An 18,049-nucleotide genomic window follows, 5' to 3' on the forward strand; every position below is an offset into this window, starting at 1 on the left:
GATGCACAGGGCTTTTTATGTGAGGATTAGCAAGCTGGAGAAAATGCGAGACAAGTGATATTGGCAGTGTTGATCTTGGCAAGGAAAAATACCCCAAAATTGGTTCTAGCATGCGCAAAGGTGTTCCAGACACTGCAAATCATGTAAACTCGTGTGCATATGAACACAGTTTCTATATACATGCACACACACACAAGCACACACAGGCACAATAATGTCTTTTTTTCATTTCAACATTTGCTGTGTGCCCAAATGCGTCATGCCTCCATATCACCATGACAACGAAAAGTGCCTGACTGTTTGCCCAGTTGTCTGTGTGTGTGTGTGTGTGTGTGTTCTCTTATTGTTTTTCATGGCGCACATCATCCAGTCCATTTCACAGTATTATTGACTTCATGCCGCAACCTGGTTATCTCTTCAACACAAATAGCAGATGGACAATTATAATTTCATTTTTATTTCTTTCTTTATATGTCTCTGTTTATATAATCTCACTAATATTTAATGGATTTTCAGGGAATTAGGTTTAATAGTAAAAAATCCCATCCCAAGACTAACAATGAATGTATCCTGTAACCAGTACTGTGTGTGTGAATCAAAGCCTGAAATATCTTCCTGCTCTGTGCCATGGAGCGCCATTGTTGTCTAAAATCCATTAAAACACATCGGTGAACTACTATGTTGCACTGGGTGATATGTTCCTTCATTATGAACACACACTGTAGTTTGTTTTGGCTCAATCCCACATACACTGCCTTGCTTTGTGTAGGATATCAGCCAAGAACTGAACAGGATATCAAGTCATTCCAAGTCAAACGGCCAAGTGAATACATGAGGCATTAGTCAGGGTCAAGTTGCAATTTTTTATTTTGTTGTGTCTTAAGTCACCAGATCCATAGTCTTGCATTGCCAGACCTTCCTACACAGCGCTGTGGAGGAGGGTCTGGCTTGTCCACACAGCATTCGAGAAAAACATGCTCTGGTTTATTGGCATTTCATTAAAACAATCTCGTGACGGTGCCTCTGCAAAATAGCCACTGGAAGGAATTTGTTTTTGTGGAACGTTCAAAGGTTGTTTTAGCCGTGCAACAGAAAACTCAGATTGGTTTCAGACTGGATTTACCCTGCAGAAGTCTGAGGAGCAGTTAACCCTCATAAATCCACCATCGCCGGCGGAATTTCCGGCGTCACCTGAACAATCCCGGAACTGGAACATCATCGATATAGGCAAGCAGCTCCTTGAGTTTGACTCAAGTCCAAATCATGTTACCCAACCCCTCTTAAAAATAGTCTCCAAAAAAATAAATAAATAAAACAGTAGCAGTGCCCAGTTGAAATTACTTCACTTTAATGGGAATCTAACCAGTTGTCTAACTCTAAAAAAAAGCATTACATTACCTAATTATGCATAATAACAGCATAAAACAAATTTGAGCTTTGTGTCAATAGTGAAGGAAAAAGAAAACAAAAAGTATTTTCATAGACTCCATAAAGTTCAGCGCTGTTGATTTCATTTGTTGCCAGCTTGTGTTGCCCACATTACTTCAAAAATATCTCACAGAAAAACTGTAATGTGGGGTTTTTCTGTTGGGCATTTTCATCAATTTGAAATCTAAAAAACTGAGCCGTACTTCACATGAAGGCAATGCTCCCAGCAGTAGAATATTTGAATTCAGCAATTGCTGGGTGGCAGAGGATAGTGGGACAAGTCTATGTGAAACGCAAGTATATTATCAGAAGCATTAATTAGAATCTCTGTCTTGCTTGTATTTAACTGCACGAAATGTTGAGACATCCACTTATAAATTATAATTTTTTTTAAATAGCCAGTGCCTCTGTTGTAACACTAAAGGCGTGGGGACAGTCATCGGCATAAAGGCAGGGTGCAAACTACAGGGCAGCTTGGGGGAGCTGGGCTTCTCTTAATAAGACGTGAGCTCCCCTGAAAACATTTGTGAAATTCTGGGGTGTCTCTAAAATATTGACAGGATGCTACAGTATTTCTGCCTGTTTAAATTTCTCTGTATCTTTCTCGTCATGGATCTTGCGTTTGATTAGGCTATTACTGATTTATGATTCATGCTTGAGGGGGATTCATCACTTATTCAACTTTTTATAAAGATCCCGGCATGTATGCTATTCTTGCCATCACCATCAAAGCGTGGCGGGGCAATATCAAAAACTTCCCTCACTCTGCAGAGTAGACTGTGCCCTGCTTTCGGCCGGCCGTATTGTATCATGCTGTGATGTTTGGTTTTGATACCTGTGTGGAGGTTTGATGTGGTCAATAACTGATTAAATATATATCAAATGTGCTGACATAAAGCGAGTAGGCCTTCATATTGCAGCTGTTTCTTTCTTGCAACAAGAGTCACAGTTGGTCCTCTTTGAGGCAGACACTTTTTACATTTTATATGCAGTATTATTCAATACAAAGTATAGCATTTATCAATACATGCAATGTGCTATAGTTATTTTCTTCCTCATGCCCTTATGTTTTGCTACAGATACAAATTCCCAGAGTGATGGTGACATCAGCAGTTTAATTCAATTAAATAACATCTTATTTATAGTGTCAAATCAGAACAGAAGTTTCCGGGACACTTTACAGATAGAGTAGGTCTAGACCACACTCTGTAATTTACAGAAGAGCAAACATTTGGTGCGATGATGGTGGGGAAACCTCGGACAGAACCCAGCTCTTGGTGGGCAATCAGTTGAGGGGGGAGAGAGAAATGTGTCATATATAATATAATTATATAATAATAATAATAATAATAATAATAATAGCAGTGGGTACAATGGAATGACATGATGAACAGTGACAATTATAGTTAAGATACAGTTAAGATAATAGAATAATGACTATTAATAATAATAATAATAGTAGTAGCAGTGCAGGGCATAGAGCAGGACCACGGCAGCAGGTGCAACCACCATCCAGGCGCCACCACATAATCACAGCTGTTAATTGTGAGGGAGATACAAATAGTTAGTTCAATTTGCTGTAGTGTCTTTATTGAATTTGATGTGAAGGTTTAATCTAATGTGTCCCCAACCTAACCCAGTTTTTCTGTCTCTCACAGATGCAGATCTACATGTACAACTCAGATGACTTTGACAGCCTCAGTGCAGCTCTGACGGAGAAGAGGATCATTGCAGCCATGGCTGTGTTTTTTCAGGTAGGAACCTTTATGTCCCCCTAGCCTGTTTGTGTTTGTGTTTGTGTTTGTGCGTGTGTACTTTTATTAAAAAAGTTAGGAAGAGGCCAGTATGTGTGTTGGACTTAATTATTCATGGTATGGGAGTTCACCGCCAAATTTAACTTCTGTCATTATCTGTTTCTCTTTGGGTCAGAGTTTATTCACAGTTTGTGACTATTATGTGACATTATCTAACAACAGAAATCTAGGTCATGTGGACTCACAGGGCAGCTGTAGGGCTTAGTATTTTGATCTTCTTTTATGAAAACCTTATTAAGCTAAAACCTATGAGATGGATGTGAACTAGGGCTGTAACGATATGCGATGTGAAACCAAAATTGCGACACTCAGATCCACGAACCTGTGTCGCGGAGTAAGAAGGCAGAATCGCGACACACCCCTTCCAACTCCCAGAGTTATCTTTCCCGTCCGGATCCAATGCTACCACATCTTTAAATTACTATTAGTATTAGTCGATTTGGTGCCTTATCTCACTTTTGTCTTTTTTCTACGAATGGCCGCTGTTCTGACTCTGTTCTGGTCTGTTTCCCAACAGTTCAGTAAACTGCTGTTAGCGTCGTTAGCACCGGAGTTAAGTGCTGACCGGGGTTGGATTGCTGTAATGATAGTGGCTGGCTGCTAGCTGGCTGGGGGCTGACTGTGGATGTGTCCCCAGACCGGGGCTGTTGTCAGCTCTCATCCCGACTGAAGCCTTGCAGCGGCGGGAGTGTGAGGCAGACAGACAGGGGTGTGCTAGCTGGCTAAATTACCATTAGATTAGTCATCTACAGTACTGGTCAAAAGTTTGGACACACCTTCTCATTCAATGCGTTTCCTTTATTTTCATGACTATTTACATTGTAGATTCTCACTGAAGGCATCAAAACTATGAATGAACACATATGGAATTATGTACTTAACAAAAAAGTGTGAAATAACTGAAAACATGTCTTATATTTTAGATTCCTCAAAGTAGCCACCCTTTGCTTTTTTAATAACTCTGCAAACCCTTGGTGTTCTCTCAATGAGCTTCATGAGGTAGTCACCTGAAATAGTTTTCACTTCACAGGTGTGCTTTGTCAGGGTTAATTAGTGGAATTTTTTCCCTTATTAATAAAAAAGCAAAGGGTGGCTACTTTGAAGAATCTAAAATATAAGACATGTTTTCAGTTATTTCACACTTTTTTGTTAAGTACATAATTCCATATGTGTTCATTCATAGTTTTGATGCCTTCAGTGAGAATCTACAATGTAGATAGTCATGAAAATAAAAAGGAAACGCATTGAATGAGAAGGTGTGTCCAAACTTTTGGCCTGTACTGTATCTATATAGTTAACGTTACTGATGAATTTGTGGGTTAGCCCAGAGTTGTTAACCGTGGTCAAAACAATCATACTAAAAATAAATGAGCGTGTTGAACGATGTCCTAATCTTATGTTACCCATCAATAATTAGCTAACTTTATAGGTCAAGCATTAGCATTGTCAACCAGCACCTTTACAGTAGGGACCAAAGCACTTTTCCTCTTTGGTCCCCCTACAGGTTGGAAGCGAAATTGTCCATTACCGTTACCATTGCAATTATTCTTATGTCTCATTTGAACAAGTTAATGAACCACTGAAAAGATTTTTGATGTTGGATCGATCAATATTGAAATCAATTAATATCATTAAATAAGGTCTGTTGTATTACTGTATTGCAAAGTGGCGATGCCATGTGGCTGAAAAAAAGTTGTATTACGTTTACTGAGTATAACTCTCCTCCTGTAGCTGCCTACACAATCAGAGGTGAAACCGCGAGGTAGGGTGCAGAACTTATTGCAGGCACAGAGGCAAAGCGCAGCGCAGGTATATTTCATCATTGCTTCTAGCTTAGGTTGCGCTTTAAAAAGGTCAGCGGCAACGAGGTCAAAGTTGAAATAATTAGCTCAGCGGCACTTCCAAGCGGTGCACCACGCCAAGGTTAGCGCTTCTTGCGAGTTGTCTCTACCACTTTCCCCATAGGAAACCAATGGCACAGCCAGTGGAGAGTAGTTTCCAGGCGGATCATGTGCAGGTGGCTTAAGTATGAGGTGTAAAACCTGTTGATAAGAATCAAAGTCACCAATTAAGTCCTCTCAGGCCTGGTGAGTGGAGCTGTGGGTGGACTGAGATCGTTGTCAGCTCTATCACTCTCAATTGGCAGGAATAAAAAGATTATTTGAGGCCATCGATTACCTAAGTGAGCTTTTACTTGGACCATTAACCCCCAGTTAATATTTCCCCCTCTCACTTCAGTCTCTCTTTCTCTGTGTCTTTCGTCTCTCTTTTACTCCCTTGTGTATAGCCTGTCTTGTGCATGCAAATATGTAAAGACAGCTTTCTCTTTCTTCTAGTTCTTCTTTATCTTTCTCAATACAGTTCATACAAGCAACCTTTGAAACTGATTTTATGTTTGAGTCTGTGGCTATAATAAGTTCATTGTTTTTACATAATTTGTTTTACGCATTACACTCTACCCTTGTTGCTTTCATACCATAGTAATGCTATATTCCATAGTGTTTTGCCCTCACAACTAATTCATACTGTCTGTCCATAATAGTCATCCCTGTCAACGTAACAGTAATTCTCTGTATAATGATAACCAGTGATTATTTACTATTTATTCTCAAATTATACCAAAATGGCAATTAACAAAAAAGACAGTGTGTAGAGAAAAAAAGCAAGGCTTCAAAGCTTCAAAGCCTTACCCCTAAATTCCAGAAGGCGCGTCTGCGCTGCGTTCCAGTGGCGCTGCGGTTGTCGGCAGCAATTGCAGCCATTCATGACAACAGCCACACTCTGGCAAAGATGATATATGCATTCTTAGTTAATTTTTTAATGTGAGGTCTAAAAGTAACGTTTTAATCAAAGATAACTCCTAGGTTGTTGACAAGGGTTTAATGCCAGTGCTTGAAGTTTCAGAATGGGGTTGTCTCTTTTAACAGTAGTATCATTAACCAAGTCTTCAATTTTGTCCTTCTTGAGCTGTAGAAAATTCTCTGCCATCCATAACTTGATATCTAAAATGCAGTTAAAAAAGGCATCTATTGGCCATGAGTCATCAGCATTGTAAAGCTGTGTGCTATCAGCATAACTTCTGAAATGTATGCCTGGCCTCCTGATGATGTTTTCAAGCGGCAGCATGTAAAGGTCAAAAAGTGTAGGCTCAGAAACAGAACCCTGAGGAACACCGCATTTCATTTCATATAAGATTTGAAAAGTGTAAACAGTACCAGAGAAGCCAGTCAGACTGTTAATTCTATCTAAAAGAATCCAGGGATCTACTGTATTAAAGGCATTGCCCAAGTCAAGTAATACTAGAACAGAATTTTTTCTCATATCCATATTGGACATGAGGTCATTTACAACCTTGACTAGTGTTGTCTCAGTGCGATAATTGGTATTTTTCAAAAATATTTTGTGAGTTCATAAAATCATTTAGCTGATTAAAAACAAGCTTCTCTAAAATTTCACTTAGAAATGTATGATTGGATATTGATGCGGTCTGTTCCCATACAGATCACTGAACTGGCATTAAACACACAGCAATCAGTACACTGCACATTAATAGGACCCAATATCAAAATACACAGCAATCAATAAGGACCCCACTAAACTGTAGGAAGGTCAGAACCCCTTCCACCAATAGGGGAGGCAGAGGGCCCCCTATCTTGAAATAAATCCCTTATTTTCCCCATAAACAGGCATATACATGTTATTATGAACGTTTGTCAATATGTAAAAGGCCCTTACGGAAATATTCCAGTGTATATTTACCTTCTATATCGTAAATGGGCCTCAAAAAAATGCCCGTTGTAGTGAGTGAACACGTCGCCTAATAAGTCTCTGAGCAGTGTTTACCTTTCTAATGTCTGCTAGCATACAGGCTAACTATCATTCAATAAAATAATGGTACAAAAGGAGCACTAACGCCACAGGTCTTATGTTGACAACGTCGACGCAGATATAGGAAACTCCGAAGGCAATTGTCATATTTACCTAGCAGGCAAGTCTAACGCTGTTGCGCTAACGTTAGCAAACGTGTTTTTGAAGGAAAGGTCAGTGGGGTCACCGGAAGTAATAATTATCTGGAGGACCATGTGTTGGCAAAAAAAAATTGGGTATGCAGTTTGAAGGGAAAGATTTGCAGTTATGACAAAACAGAGGAGATGAGTAGGTGGATGGAGAAATTGCTTACCTCGAAGCAGCCAGATGAAAATGGCAGAAAAAACCTACTCTATTTTCAAAAGGAGCCAAACATGCTACCTTTACTACCTTTTTTGTTCTCAAGTACGTGACTCATTCAATGGGTTCGTTTAGTATACCACCCTTCTGATTTATGATATGGCAGTACGGGCACATTTCCTCTGCACCTGATGATAGTGTGCAGTTGCAGCTCTCAACCTCAAAGATTGATTTAAACCCGTGCCCTCAATAACTTTGCTACCACAGACAGTCCCCAACAGGTTGTGCTTGGGTGTTTTTTTTCTATGCAAAGAGGAGTGTGTTTGGGTGCCAGCCTCAGAAGTGCATTTTCTATATTTATCCGAGTGCCACCTGCTCTCCTGCAACACTCACATGCTTCAGTTTGTATTTGTTAACCTGAGAAGACGAATTGTGTGTGTGTGTGTATGCAGCAGGCGCAACCCAATGGTAAAAACTTGCCAAACTCAAACTCAAGTACAGCACCCACATTTTCATGTCTCTGAAGATGTGTGTTGATTTGAATAGTTTTGTAGATAAAGTGTGTCGATAAAGTGTGTGTTTGTATGTTGCTCCCGAAAGTGAGATACCTTACTCGGTTATCACAGAATCAGAGTTACACTGGTTAAGATTTTCATCAGTTGTAGTAGTTTTTGCCGCTTGAGTAAAAACATTGTCTGTGCATTTTAACTGACTTTGTGAGCCAGTATTGTGTGTGTGTGTGTGTGTGTGTGTGTGTGTGTGTGTGTGTGTGTGTGTGTGTGTGTGTGTGTGCATGCGTGTGTCCTCTGCCAGGCTGTAATACTGGGGACTTCTAAACTAGTGACTCTGAAATCCTTTTATTTTATTTCTACTGTTATTGTCACTTGTTATTGGTTTATGTTTATTGCATTGTATCTATTTATCCAATGCTTTTAGGCTGATGGAATAAATGTCTTGGGGCCACTTAGGTAAGGTTAGGGTAGTTATGGTTTCTTCTTCTTGTAGATTGTAAATTAAATTGTACAATACATGTTTCCTTTTTTATCCAAACTAAATTATAGTATTTATAATTAATTTATAATGTATTATTTGCTAGTGTCTGGGCCCCTTTACACAAGCTTGAAATAGCTTACCAGGGTGTCCCATTTCACATATTTGCATTAAGTCTTATGATTGTACTTGTCTTTTAACTTCCGTGAATAAATTGAACAGTTGAGCAGTTGGAAGCTTAACGGTTCATTTTTTCTTCCATTTCTATTAAAGTGCTCATATTATGGTTTTTGGCTTTTCCCCTTTCCTTTTCCATTGTAGTCCAGCCTTTACTTACTTCCAGTACAGAAGTGAGATGTCTCACTCTGTAGGTAAAACAGAGAGCTCAACACACAGGGTGAAAAGAGGAGCTGCAGCAATGTGCAGTACAACAAAAATATGAAGTTTTCTGAAAATTAAACCACATTGCAGTTAAACAAGTACCACGATTACGTAATAAAATTGCAATTAGAGAATTATGTAATAATTGTTACAGGCCTAGTCACACAAGCAGTGAAGACAACTGCAAGCTAATGAACATGGATGTACTGTAAACAACGCAGTTTAAAAAAAAAAATAGCTTTGCAAATCTTTTACAAGGGCAGAAACACATTCAAAATGTGTGTTAGACCTCAAGGATACCAACAGTTTGTTTTGGAGCGAAACACTGAATGGAAAGCGCATGCTGAGGATCTTCTACTTGCGATGAACAGCAGTACACCTTCCATTTCTCTAGAAATAGTCTGGTATGAAATGTTATTTCAACTTGACATAATAAGTTGCCTTCAGATTCAGATACATGTATTTGTCATAGTTCCTTGTGTACTAAAGACAATGAAAAGTCTGCTCTCCATCAGCCACTTGCAAGGAGAAGACAACCATCATACAGACGTATGTAAGAATACTTATTGTGAACATGTAGCAGCACATGCAGCCATGGGTTTTACCTTAACTTTAGCCATTTACTGTATGAGCATACAGTGGGAGCCAGTGTTGACCAAGACTACTTGGAATCAGAATCAACCACATTTTTGCTCGGTCTTACTCTCGGTCTCAGATAAAGACGCGAGTCAGGATTTTATTTCAAGACCGGTCAAGACCACAACTTCATGGACATCACTAATTGCCTGTGTATTTTAAGTGTTAAAGGAACACACCGACTTATTGGCTTATTCACTGTAACCCCCAGAGTTAGACAAGTCGATATATACCCTTCTCATCTCAGTGCGTCATTTAAGGCTGCCTGACGCTGCCAGCGGCATCAGGCCAGCACAGAACATGCAGGTGAATGGTTCCAGTAATCCTACTGCTCCGAATTGTGACAAAAGCAACAAAATAACGCCAACATGTTCCTATTCACATGTTGTGATTTGTAGAGTCACAGCCATGCCACAGCCCTTGCACAATGAGATATTGCACAACTAACATATTTCCCAACCCGAATAGCCTACGTATTGCACAAATGACACAATGCTATATAATATAACAAATGCAGAGTTTATTGTGATTGTTGTGGTCAAAAATCCTTGATTATGCGGCACATTTTCTTAAAAAATGCGATGGAATATGCGGGATATTTATGCAATTTTATGCAATGAAATTGTGGGAACTTGCAAAAACTGTGGTTTGATGAAAAAGAGAAAAAAAATGATTCCCCCAACACCCTGCTTTTCGATGATGTTCACGTCACTTCATAACTTTTCCCATGGCAACAGGGGAAAATGGCTGCTCTTGTGTGAAGTAAACACAACATTTTTCAACTTTCTGCTAAGATATATGTGACTTTTTTGCAATGAAAATGCAGGGATTAGTATAGCTAGCGGCATGGATTTACCCTGCAGAGATCTGAGGAGCAGTTAACCAAAGTCCTCATAAATCCATCCAAGTTTAGAACGCCAACACAAAGGAAAAAGAAGGTAACGGACATCTGAAAAAGAGGGACATCCGGCGGAATTTCTGGCGGCACCAGAGCAATCCCAGGAGAGGACAGTCGTAGATATAGACTAGGCTGGCTGTAAAATTAACTCATAGCTGTACTTATTAGCCCTCTTGATGTATTACCGTCTTTTCTCTTTTTTTAAATATTAACCAATGACTGGCCCTGCTGTTTCAGCTAAATTATTCCTTGTCCACAGGACTTCTCCCTTCCTATTTCAAACACGCAACCATCCAGCCCATATTAAAGAAAACCAGCTCATTTATTCCTGCTTTCTTATTCATATCATTTTTCTACCTCTATTTCTGTCTCCTGTTTTCTTTTCCTCCAGAGTATGCCTAACCTGACTCTGCCAGATGGATTGCTTCGCATTTGCTCGGCATATCCATCTGGGAACTTTCCGTTGGAGAACTTTTGGGAAGGGGCGGAAATACTGGTTAGCTGATTGGATGAACCATCTGTTTATCACCTATGTTGGTGATAGATGGGCCAAATCAACCAATCAGATCCACGAAGTGTATGAAAATACAACCACAAGCCCGCCCCTGCTGCTGCAGGCAAAGCATAGCTCATTAGCTGAGCATGCAAGCAACATGTCGATAAAGGAGATTTGCCGTTTGTGTAACGAGAATTTAGGAATAAAAGGCACCATTTCAGGTTCCCGGACCATATTCCAAAAGAAGGATCCAAGAGAAAAAAAGCATTAGCGAGCGGCTAATAGAATTAGGGCTACCGCTGTCTGAAAATACTGGTTAGCTGATTGGATAAACCATCTGTCTATCACCACCTAACCCACCTCAAAACCAACGCTGATTGGCCCGGTCGTTTGGCTAACAGCTCCAAATTTTCTCTGCCTCAAGATGCCAGACTGATCTGCGAGTGGAAAACTGGAGCTCACAAGATCAGGACGGTCTCACGAGGCTAGAGTATGCTTCCATTTATTTGGAAACTTCCCCCTCCCCTTTCATCAGTGTGTTTGTGCAGCTGTGTGTCGTGGCTACCGTGTCATGTATTAATTAAATCATCACACTGGTGTTACAGGACAAATTGGGCCCCATCATCTCAGCAGAGCTCGGGAATCACCCTTTTAATGATCCGGGCATTGCATTGCATTGCACTGCACTGAGGCGTTTGATTGAAATAGATAGCTCTCACTTGCCTTTTTTTTTTCCTATTTACACCGCTGCATGCCTCCACTGTGTTTTCCACGCACTCAGCTAGACACAGCAACGTGCAAAACCGAGGCCCAGCTGGGAGGTAAATCACACGGAATATCCACTCTGCTTTTTACTTTTTGTTTCTTACTTTAACAGGAGAATCCCGCTGTGTCTCATTTCACCTGATTTTGGGGGCATCTGTACCTCAATTTAATATTAAAGTGAGAGGCATTGGAGGGAGAAGAAGTAAGAAACAGAACAAAGAGAATGAAGGAATAGCTTTCTTTGACTTGAGTTCCTTATTGTGAGTCATACAAATTCTGTAGGGCCTATTTAGACAAGGACAAGGAGTAGAACAAAATAAAACAAAATAAGTAAAATAAATAAATAATAATATATAATAATCTATATAAGTAAACGACATTAACAGCCTTGTTCTGATAACATTGATTACTGTCATGGAAAAGGGGATGAAACGGGAAGCAGTGCATTTGCTGTGCAAACACCGCCTCTTTTATGTGGGGGACTGCCCATTTCTATGACGCTCCATTATTCCGACCTCTCAATAACCCGAAAAATTCCCTTTGGTCATACAGCCCACTAGTCCGACGTCCCTTTGGTGGCGAAATTATGAATCCCGCTACGGCCACGCCAAGACCCGCCCTACGTAGCAGCTTGATTGGTTGGGGTTAGGCATTTGACCTTGAGTGGTTATGTTTAGGATAGCAGATTGGGACACAGCTTATGCGGGGCCCCGGTAACAGAAATAAATCCAGGGCATGTTGATCTTACTTCGTAGTACAGGCCTCAGGTGTTTATTAGTGTAACCATGATGACAGAGCTCCCCTTACCCAACCACAGTTGTTCTTTGAACCCAAACTAAGATCTTTTCCCAAACCTAACTGAGTAATTTTTGTGTCTAAACCTAATCAAACCTTAACAATAGCGCTCATAACATCATAAAACCGATTTATTTTTCAAAATTGGGTAATTGTTTTGGCAGGCACCGAGAAATGATGTGGAGCATCAAATCAGATAAGGCCTCTGTGTGCAGTTATAAAACAGACAACATATTTTGCTGTTAGATTTGGAGTTGGTTTATCCGCATCTGTGAGCCCTGCTTGCCTTAAAGTTAACACATGACTATTATCGCCACTGTTCATCACACCCCCAACCGGCCCGTCAGACACCACCTACCAAGAGCCTGGGTCTGTCCGAGGTTTCTTCCCAAGAGGGAGTTTTTCCTCGCCACTGTCGCACTGCTTGTTCTTGAGGGAATTACTGTAATTGTTGGAATTGTTGGGGCTTTGTAAATTATAGAGTGTGGTCTAGACCTACTCTATCTGTAAAGTGTCTCGAGATAACTCTTGTTATGATTTGATACTATAAATAAAATTTAATTGAATTGAACATACCTCATTAGTCGTGGTTCCTTGTAAATGCACAGTTTTGTATTGTACTCTATTATATATGTGAGATAAGCAGACGTTGTTAGTAGTGTCGCTTCTGGCTGCATTGGTGCAAATGCTTTTGCTTCAAATTAACTAAATCTTTTTTGTAAGTTACTGAACTGACGGCTTGTTTTTTTAGGTGAATACTTATGACATCTGATTTGCTGCTCTGATTCTTCAAAGTAGTCAAGGCAAATAATAAGACACCAAATTATACAAATTCTGCGGTTTGTTCATGTAGGCTGACGCTTTTGTATCATGGAAACCAAGTGTCACTAGTACTACTAGACTCCAGTATTGAAATACAGTTGAAAGTGCAAGAGAAACTAATTTGCCTTTTATAAAAAAAAAAAAGATGAATAGTATAAAGTCCTGGATGCATCCATTCCTAGACAACCTTGAGGATCATTTGAATTGGTTCCATGCTTGGGGGGCTGTTCTTCACATTAAAGGTAGCAGTGTCAAAGGGAAGGCACTCAGCAGGAGTAAGAACAGCATGATGAAAGGTATGGTTTGAAGACATGCGGGACCACAGACCACTTGATTCTGCTCTTAATCCAATACCCCCCAATGATGGTAATTAGGCAGTATTTGCCGCCACTGCTAACCAACCACTGAGCTGCTTCCAATTCTGCACAGTGCACACCACTTGAGGAAACATTAGCCTCAGCAGGTTTTAGCCAAAGAGAATTCATTACATGTAATTTGCCATCGGTCTATTTTTTTTTTTTTTTTTTTTTTTTACCAAGTTGCCATGGATTTCAGAAGATATCTCATTAATGATGTTTAAATCGACACTGTTTTTGTTCTTCGCTCTGACGGGGTGATGAAAGGCAATGTCCCTTCCCTGCATGACCGCTGCCCTACTTATTACACACCATCGCCCAGACTGAAGAATCCACTGCCACTGTCATCGCTCTCCTCCATCTCACCCAAAAAACATGATCCCTTCATGCTGATTTTCAATTTGATCATTTGCATGTGCAGAACAACAAGGGCACTGAAACAGAATTGTGTCCATGTCTGCAACTTTATAATGCTTTAAGGGAGACAAAGAGGGGTTTTGAATCTTAGGGTTGTCTAACCTTATGCTGTGAATATGTTTCACATTTCGTGAGAACTCTGAAGAAAGCCTCTCTCATAGCTTCTATTGTATTATAAATTGTATAATTGTTTTCCTGTCTGTGTGAACCAACCTTGAACCAATCCTCTTGTACTCTCCGGAGTTTCTTTCTTGTCTTACCACGTGCCATCTACATGAATGGAGCAATTGTTTGTGTGTATATCCTTTTATTAAACCTTTAGAACATTGTGAACTGAACCCTGCTTCATGTTACTTTTTTCTCCGAGATCTCGCCACTGCTTTCAGAATCAACTCACAGAGGGCCAGCCAGCAGATGTTAGGATTCGAACCACAAAACAATCGCGATCAGACTTTTTCACAATAGGGACGTAAAACCATTCAGAGGAAAAAGACTGGAGCTGGTGTGGTGTGGGTATGATTACAGTATACCAACAATCCCACGTAGTGGAACAAGAAGAAATGCAACATCATTTCATCAAACGGTGTCTGTAGGAATATATAAATCTTGAGACATGGTTCAAAACCCTGATATATATCTCCAGGGCGCACATTATGAAAAGTAAATGCACTGACAGCAACAGCAATGTTGCATACCATTCAGATGTAATCGCATCGCTTTTTCAGTCAAGCTGCGTACACTTTTCATCTTTAAAACCCATCAAAACCAACAACTTTAAAAGTCTCTCCCACACAATGATCGGATCATCAGCTAGCTTATCCGCATCACAGATAATGTGTACACACAGGCTGTTTAATGTGAGTAAGATATGATTAACTGGTTGACTCAGTGATGTTACGCAAGATATTTCAACGTGGTGAATCATTCTAATTCTAAGAATCACCAGATGGCCCAGTCTCTTTTAGCCTAGATCTAAGAATATCCAGAAGGCTTGAACTCATCTTGTCTAAATCTACTCTATGAGAGAAGGCTCACTTTCCTTTAGTCTACACCTACTGAGTAGTCTCAACTAAGTGTATGAATGACTAGAAGGCCTAAACTCCTAGGATATTGTCTGATGGACATAACCATAGCACTGAGCATTTGGTGGACACAAGTTATATAAACAGACATGCTGTTTTCATGGGATGAAGGTATGAGTTACTGCTTGACACATGACTTTACAATGGTGTTCTTGAATCGTTCAAATCTAATTCAGAGAATAGTTGTAATGTATTGTTTCCTTTGGTCTAGCTCCACCAATGATTGGTTGATCCCATCACATTCTCACTCCCATGGTGTCAAAAAGCAACGCTTGGTCCCACGCAAAAAGTCTCCTTTAGCGTATCAGTCACACGCAGTGGGGCTTTCAACCAATTTGCGCTTGGTCGGGACTCTTGGCGTCACTTTTTGACGCTCTGGGTCGGGACTGATCTGGCATCATTCATCACTGACATACGGCACAAGAACAAGACAGTTAGGTTTAGGAAAAGATGGTGGGTGGGGTTATAAAATGTACGTTTCAGTGAGACGCGGGACAAGAACGGGACATGAACCCCAGTCTCCTGGGTGAAAGTCCTGTGTTGTTGACCCATCCACCACCCCAACCTACCTTTGCATGCAGATGTTTGGTCTTTCATACTACTCGATACCATTGTCCCTCTTAATGCTACTTCCACATACAGTACTTCCATACGCTAAAGGGCGATTTTTGCGTCGATATCTGGTGCAGAGAGCCACTGACCAAGCAGTACAAATCACTATTTGAGGAGTTGGGAATGAGAATGGGTTGTTGATCCAATCTCCTGAAGTCTTGATTTAAGAATGGCCAGTCTTTTGTAGCCTAGTTTAAAGAATGGCAAGAAATGACAGTACCATTTAGACGAGTTTAATAATGACAAGAAGATCACTTTCCTTTAATATGGACCTAGCAATGACTGGAAGGCCCAATCTATGTTTAGTCTAGACCCACTAGAGAGCACACAAAAGGCCCACAATCCCTGTGTCTAAATCTAAAAATGTCAGAAAGCCAAGTATGTCTTAGTCTAGAACTAAGAATGACCACAACGACCACAATATCTACATGACCATAAGACTAGTCTGTTGTGTTGCTCTAGCAATAATCAGAAGACTATCATCCTTTTTCCTGTAAGAACGACGTGAATGCCAGCTCTCCTTTTGTCAGTTCTAAAACTAAAAGGTAAAGAACAATAAAACATTGCTAGAGTTCCTTGGCGGACTTTCTCCGTGTTTTCCCCCACCTACTGACCAATTGGTCACTGATGTAATTAGTAATTCTGCCGGATGTCCCTAACTTTTTGGGCTGGATGTCCGTTACCTTCCTCTTTCTTTGTGTTGGTGTTCCAAACTCGGGTGGATTTATGAGGACTATGGTTAACTGCTCCTCAGATCTCTGCAGGATAAATCCAGACAGCTAGCTAGACTATCTGTCCAATCTAATTTTTCTGCGCACGACTAAAACAACTTTTGAACGTACACATGTTCCACCAAAACAAGTTCCTTCCTGAGGCTATTTTGCAGAGGCACCATTGCTCCGTCCGGCGCTTAGCACTGCCCAAGAAAATTGGGATTGGTTTAAAGAAATGGCAATAAACCAGAGCATGTTTTTCTCCAGTCCTGGAATGCTGCTCACCAGACCCTCTTCCGCAGTGCTGTGGAAGAGGGTCTGGCAATGCAAGACTATGTAATTAGTAACTCTGCACTCCAATGTGTCTTCTTTGAAAGAAGTCCGACCATTACATCCATTACACCATTGCTTTATCAGCAGTTAGTGCTGCCAAAGGCAAAGGGGGGATGTTGAGTCTCTGTAAGACACAGATGAAGGTGAAGGAAGTCAAGAGAGAGAGGATACATAGTGAGGGATCTTGGCTGGATGACAGTGGGAGGAAGGGACGGGCGATGAGAGAGAAAGAAAAGTTGTGAAGGAGAGAAATATGAGGACATGTCACATTGTACCACCGTTTCATTTTTTTCTGACTTGTCACTGCAGTGGCCTGTCCCTGGAGAGAAAGAGGGATACGGAGCTATGGGGAGGAGTGAAGAGAAAGAGCGAGCAATGCAGGATTTGAAGAGGGATAAAGGGGTAGATAGAGAGAGAGTAGGACATTGTGATGTGAGGCCCGGTGGCTGAGGATCTCGGGGGACGAGCCTGTGGGCTTTCAGAGACAAACATTAATAATGAAACGCTAATTCCCTCTGTCCTCCTTTCTTTCCCTTCTCCTCACTGTCTCTCTGTATGTCATTTTCTCTCTGTGTCTCCATGGCCGCCTTTATTTCTCTTAATCTTCTTTCCCTTTACACGCACACTTTTTTACTCACCCACATTCTGTCTTGCCTTGTACCAAAAACAAGCTCTTTATTGCAGTTCCAGTTATTAACTTCTTCTGCTATTTGAAAAGATTATGCTCTTTGTGTGTGTGTGTGTGTGTGTGTGTGTGTGTGTGTGTGTGTGTGTGTGTGTGTGTGTGTGTGTGTGTGTGTTTGGATGGGGGTAAGTTAAAAACTGTGTCTAACATTGCCACAATTAAACTTGTTCTCTTCCCTTAGGTTACTTTCTCGTTCAGTGTTTCACTTGTGTTTCTCATTCGTCACAAAGTCTCCTATTGCTTTTTAGCTGTTCATAAAAGTTTAAATACTAAACTTTGTTTGGCTCAATGTGGCACAACACTCTTCAATGTCACAGTCAGACAGCCTGAGACAAAAGACCCTATTTCCCCCCCGATATTAAAGGTGCTGTAGGAAGGAAGGACTTGGTCAAAGAATTTGAACATCAACAACTTCTCAGTCCCTCCCCCGCTTTCTGCTAAAGCCAAACAGTCTCCTTTTAATACCTGCTTTATGTAGTTCTATTGGAACATAGGGTCAGTTTCAGCAAATATGACAGACAGTTAGTTTTATAAGTCTTACCTACTGCACCTTTAATATTCGCTTTTAACATCGTAATCAGGATACTAAGGGAATGGCCAGACTACATTAGGAGGTGGTGAGGAGCCCTTCAACTGCAAAGGAAAAATAAGAGAAACCC

General features: G+C 40.6%; 1 protein-coding gene across 2 annotated transcripts in view; it reads left to right on the forward strand.

Annotated features, from left to right (window-relative positions):
• The window catches only part of ptprga (protein tyrosine phosphatase receptor type Ga), a 509,782-nt gene that overhangs the window by 361,244 nt on the left and 130,489 nt on the right, over positions 1 to 18,049 (forward strand). For both annotated transcript variants that reach the window (XM_028575592.1, XM_028575593.1), the window contains exon 5: positions 3,087 to 3,182. In XM_028575592.1, the coding sequence (XP_028431393.1) occupies positions 3,087 to 3,182 (96 nt within the window). The remainder of the gene's footprint in view (positions 1 to 3,086; positions 3,183 to 18,049) is intronic.

This window comes from Perca flavescens, chromosome 4, assembly GCF_004354835.1.
Source record: "Perca flavescens isolate YP-PL-M2 chromosome 4, PFLA_1.0, whole genome shotgun sequence".
Classification (NCBI taxonomy): domain Eukaryota; kingdom Metazoa; phylum Chordata; class Actinopteri; order Perciformes; family Percidae; genus Perca; species Perca flavescens.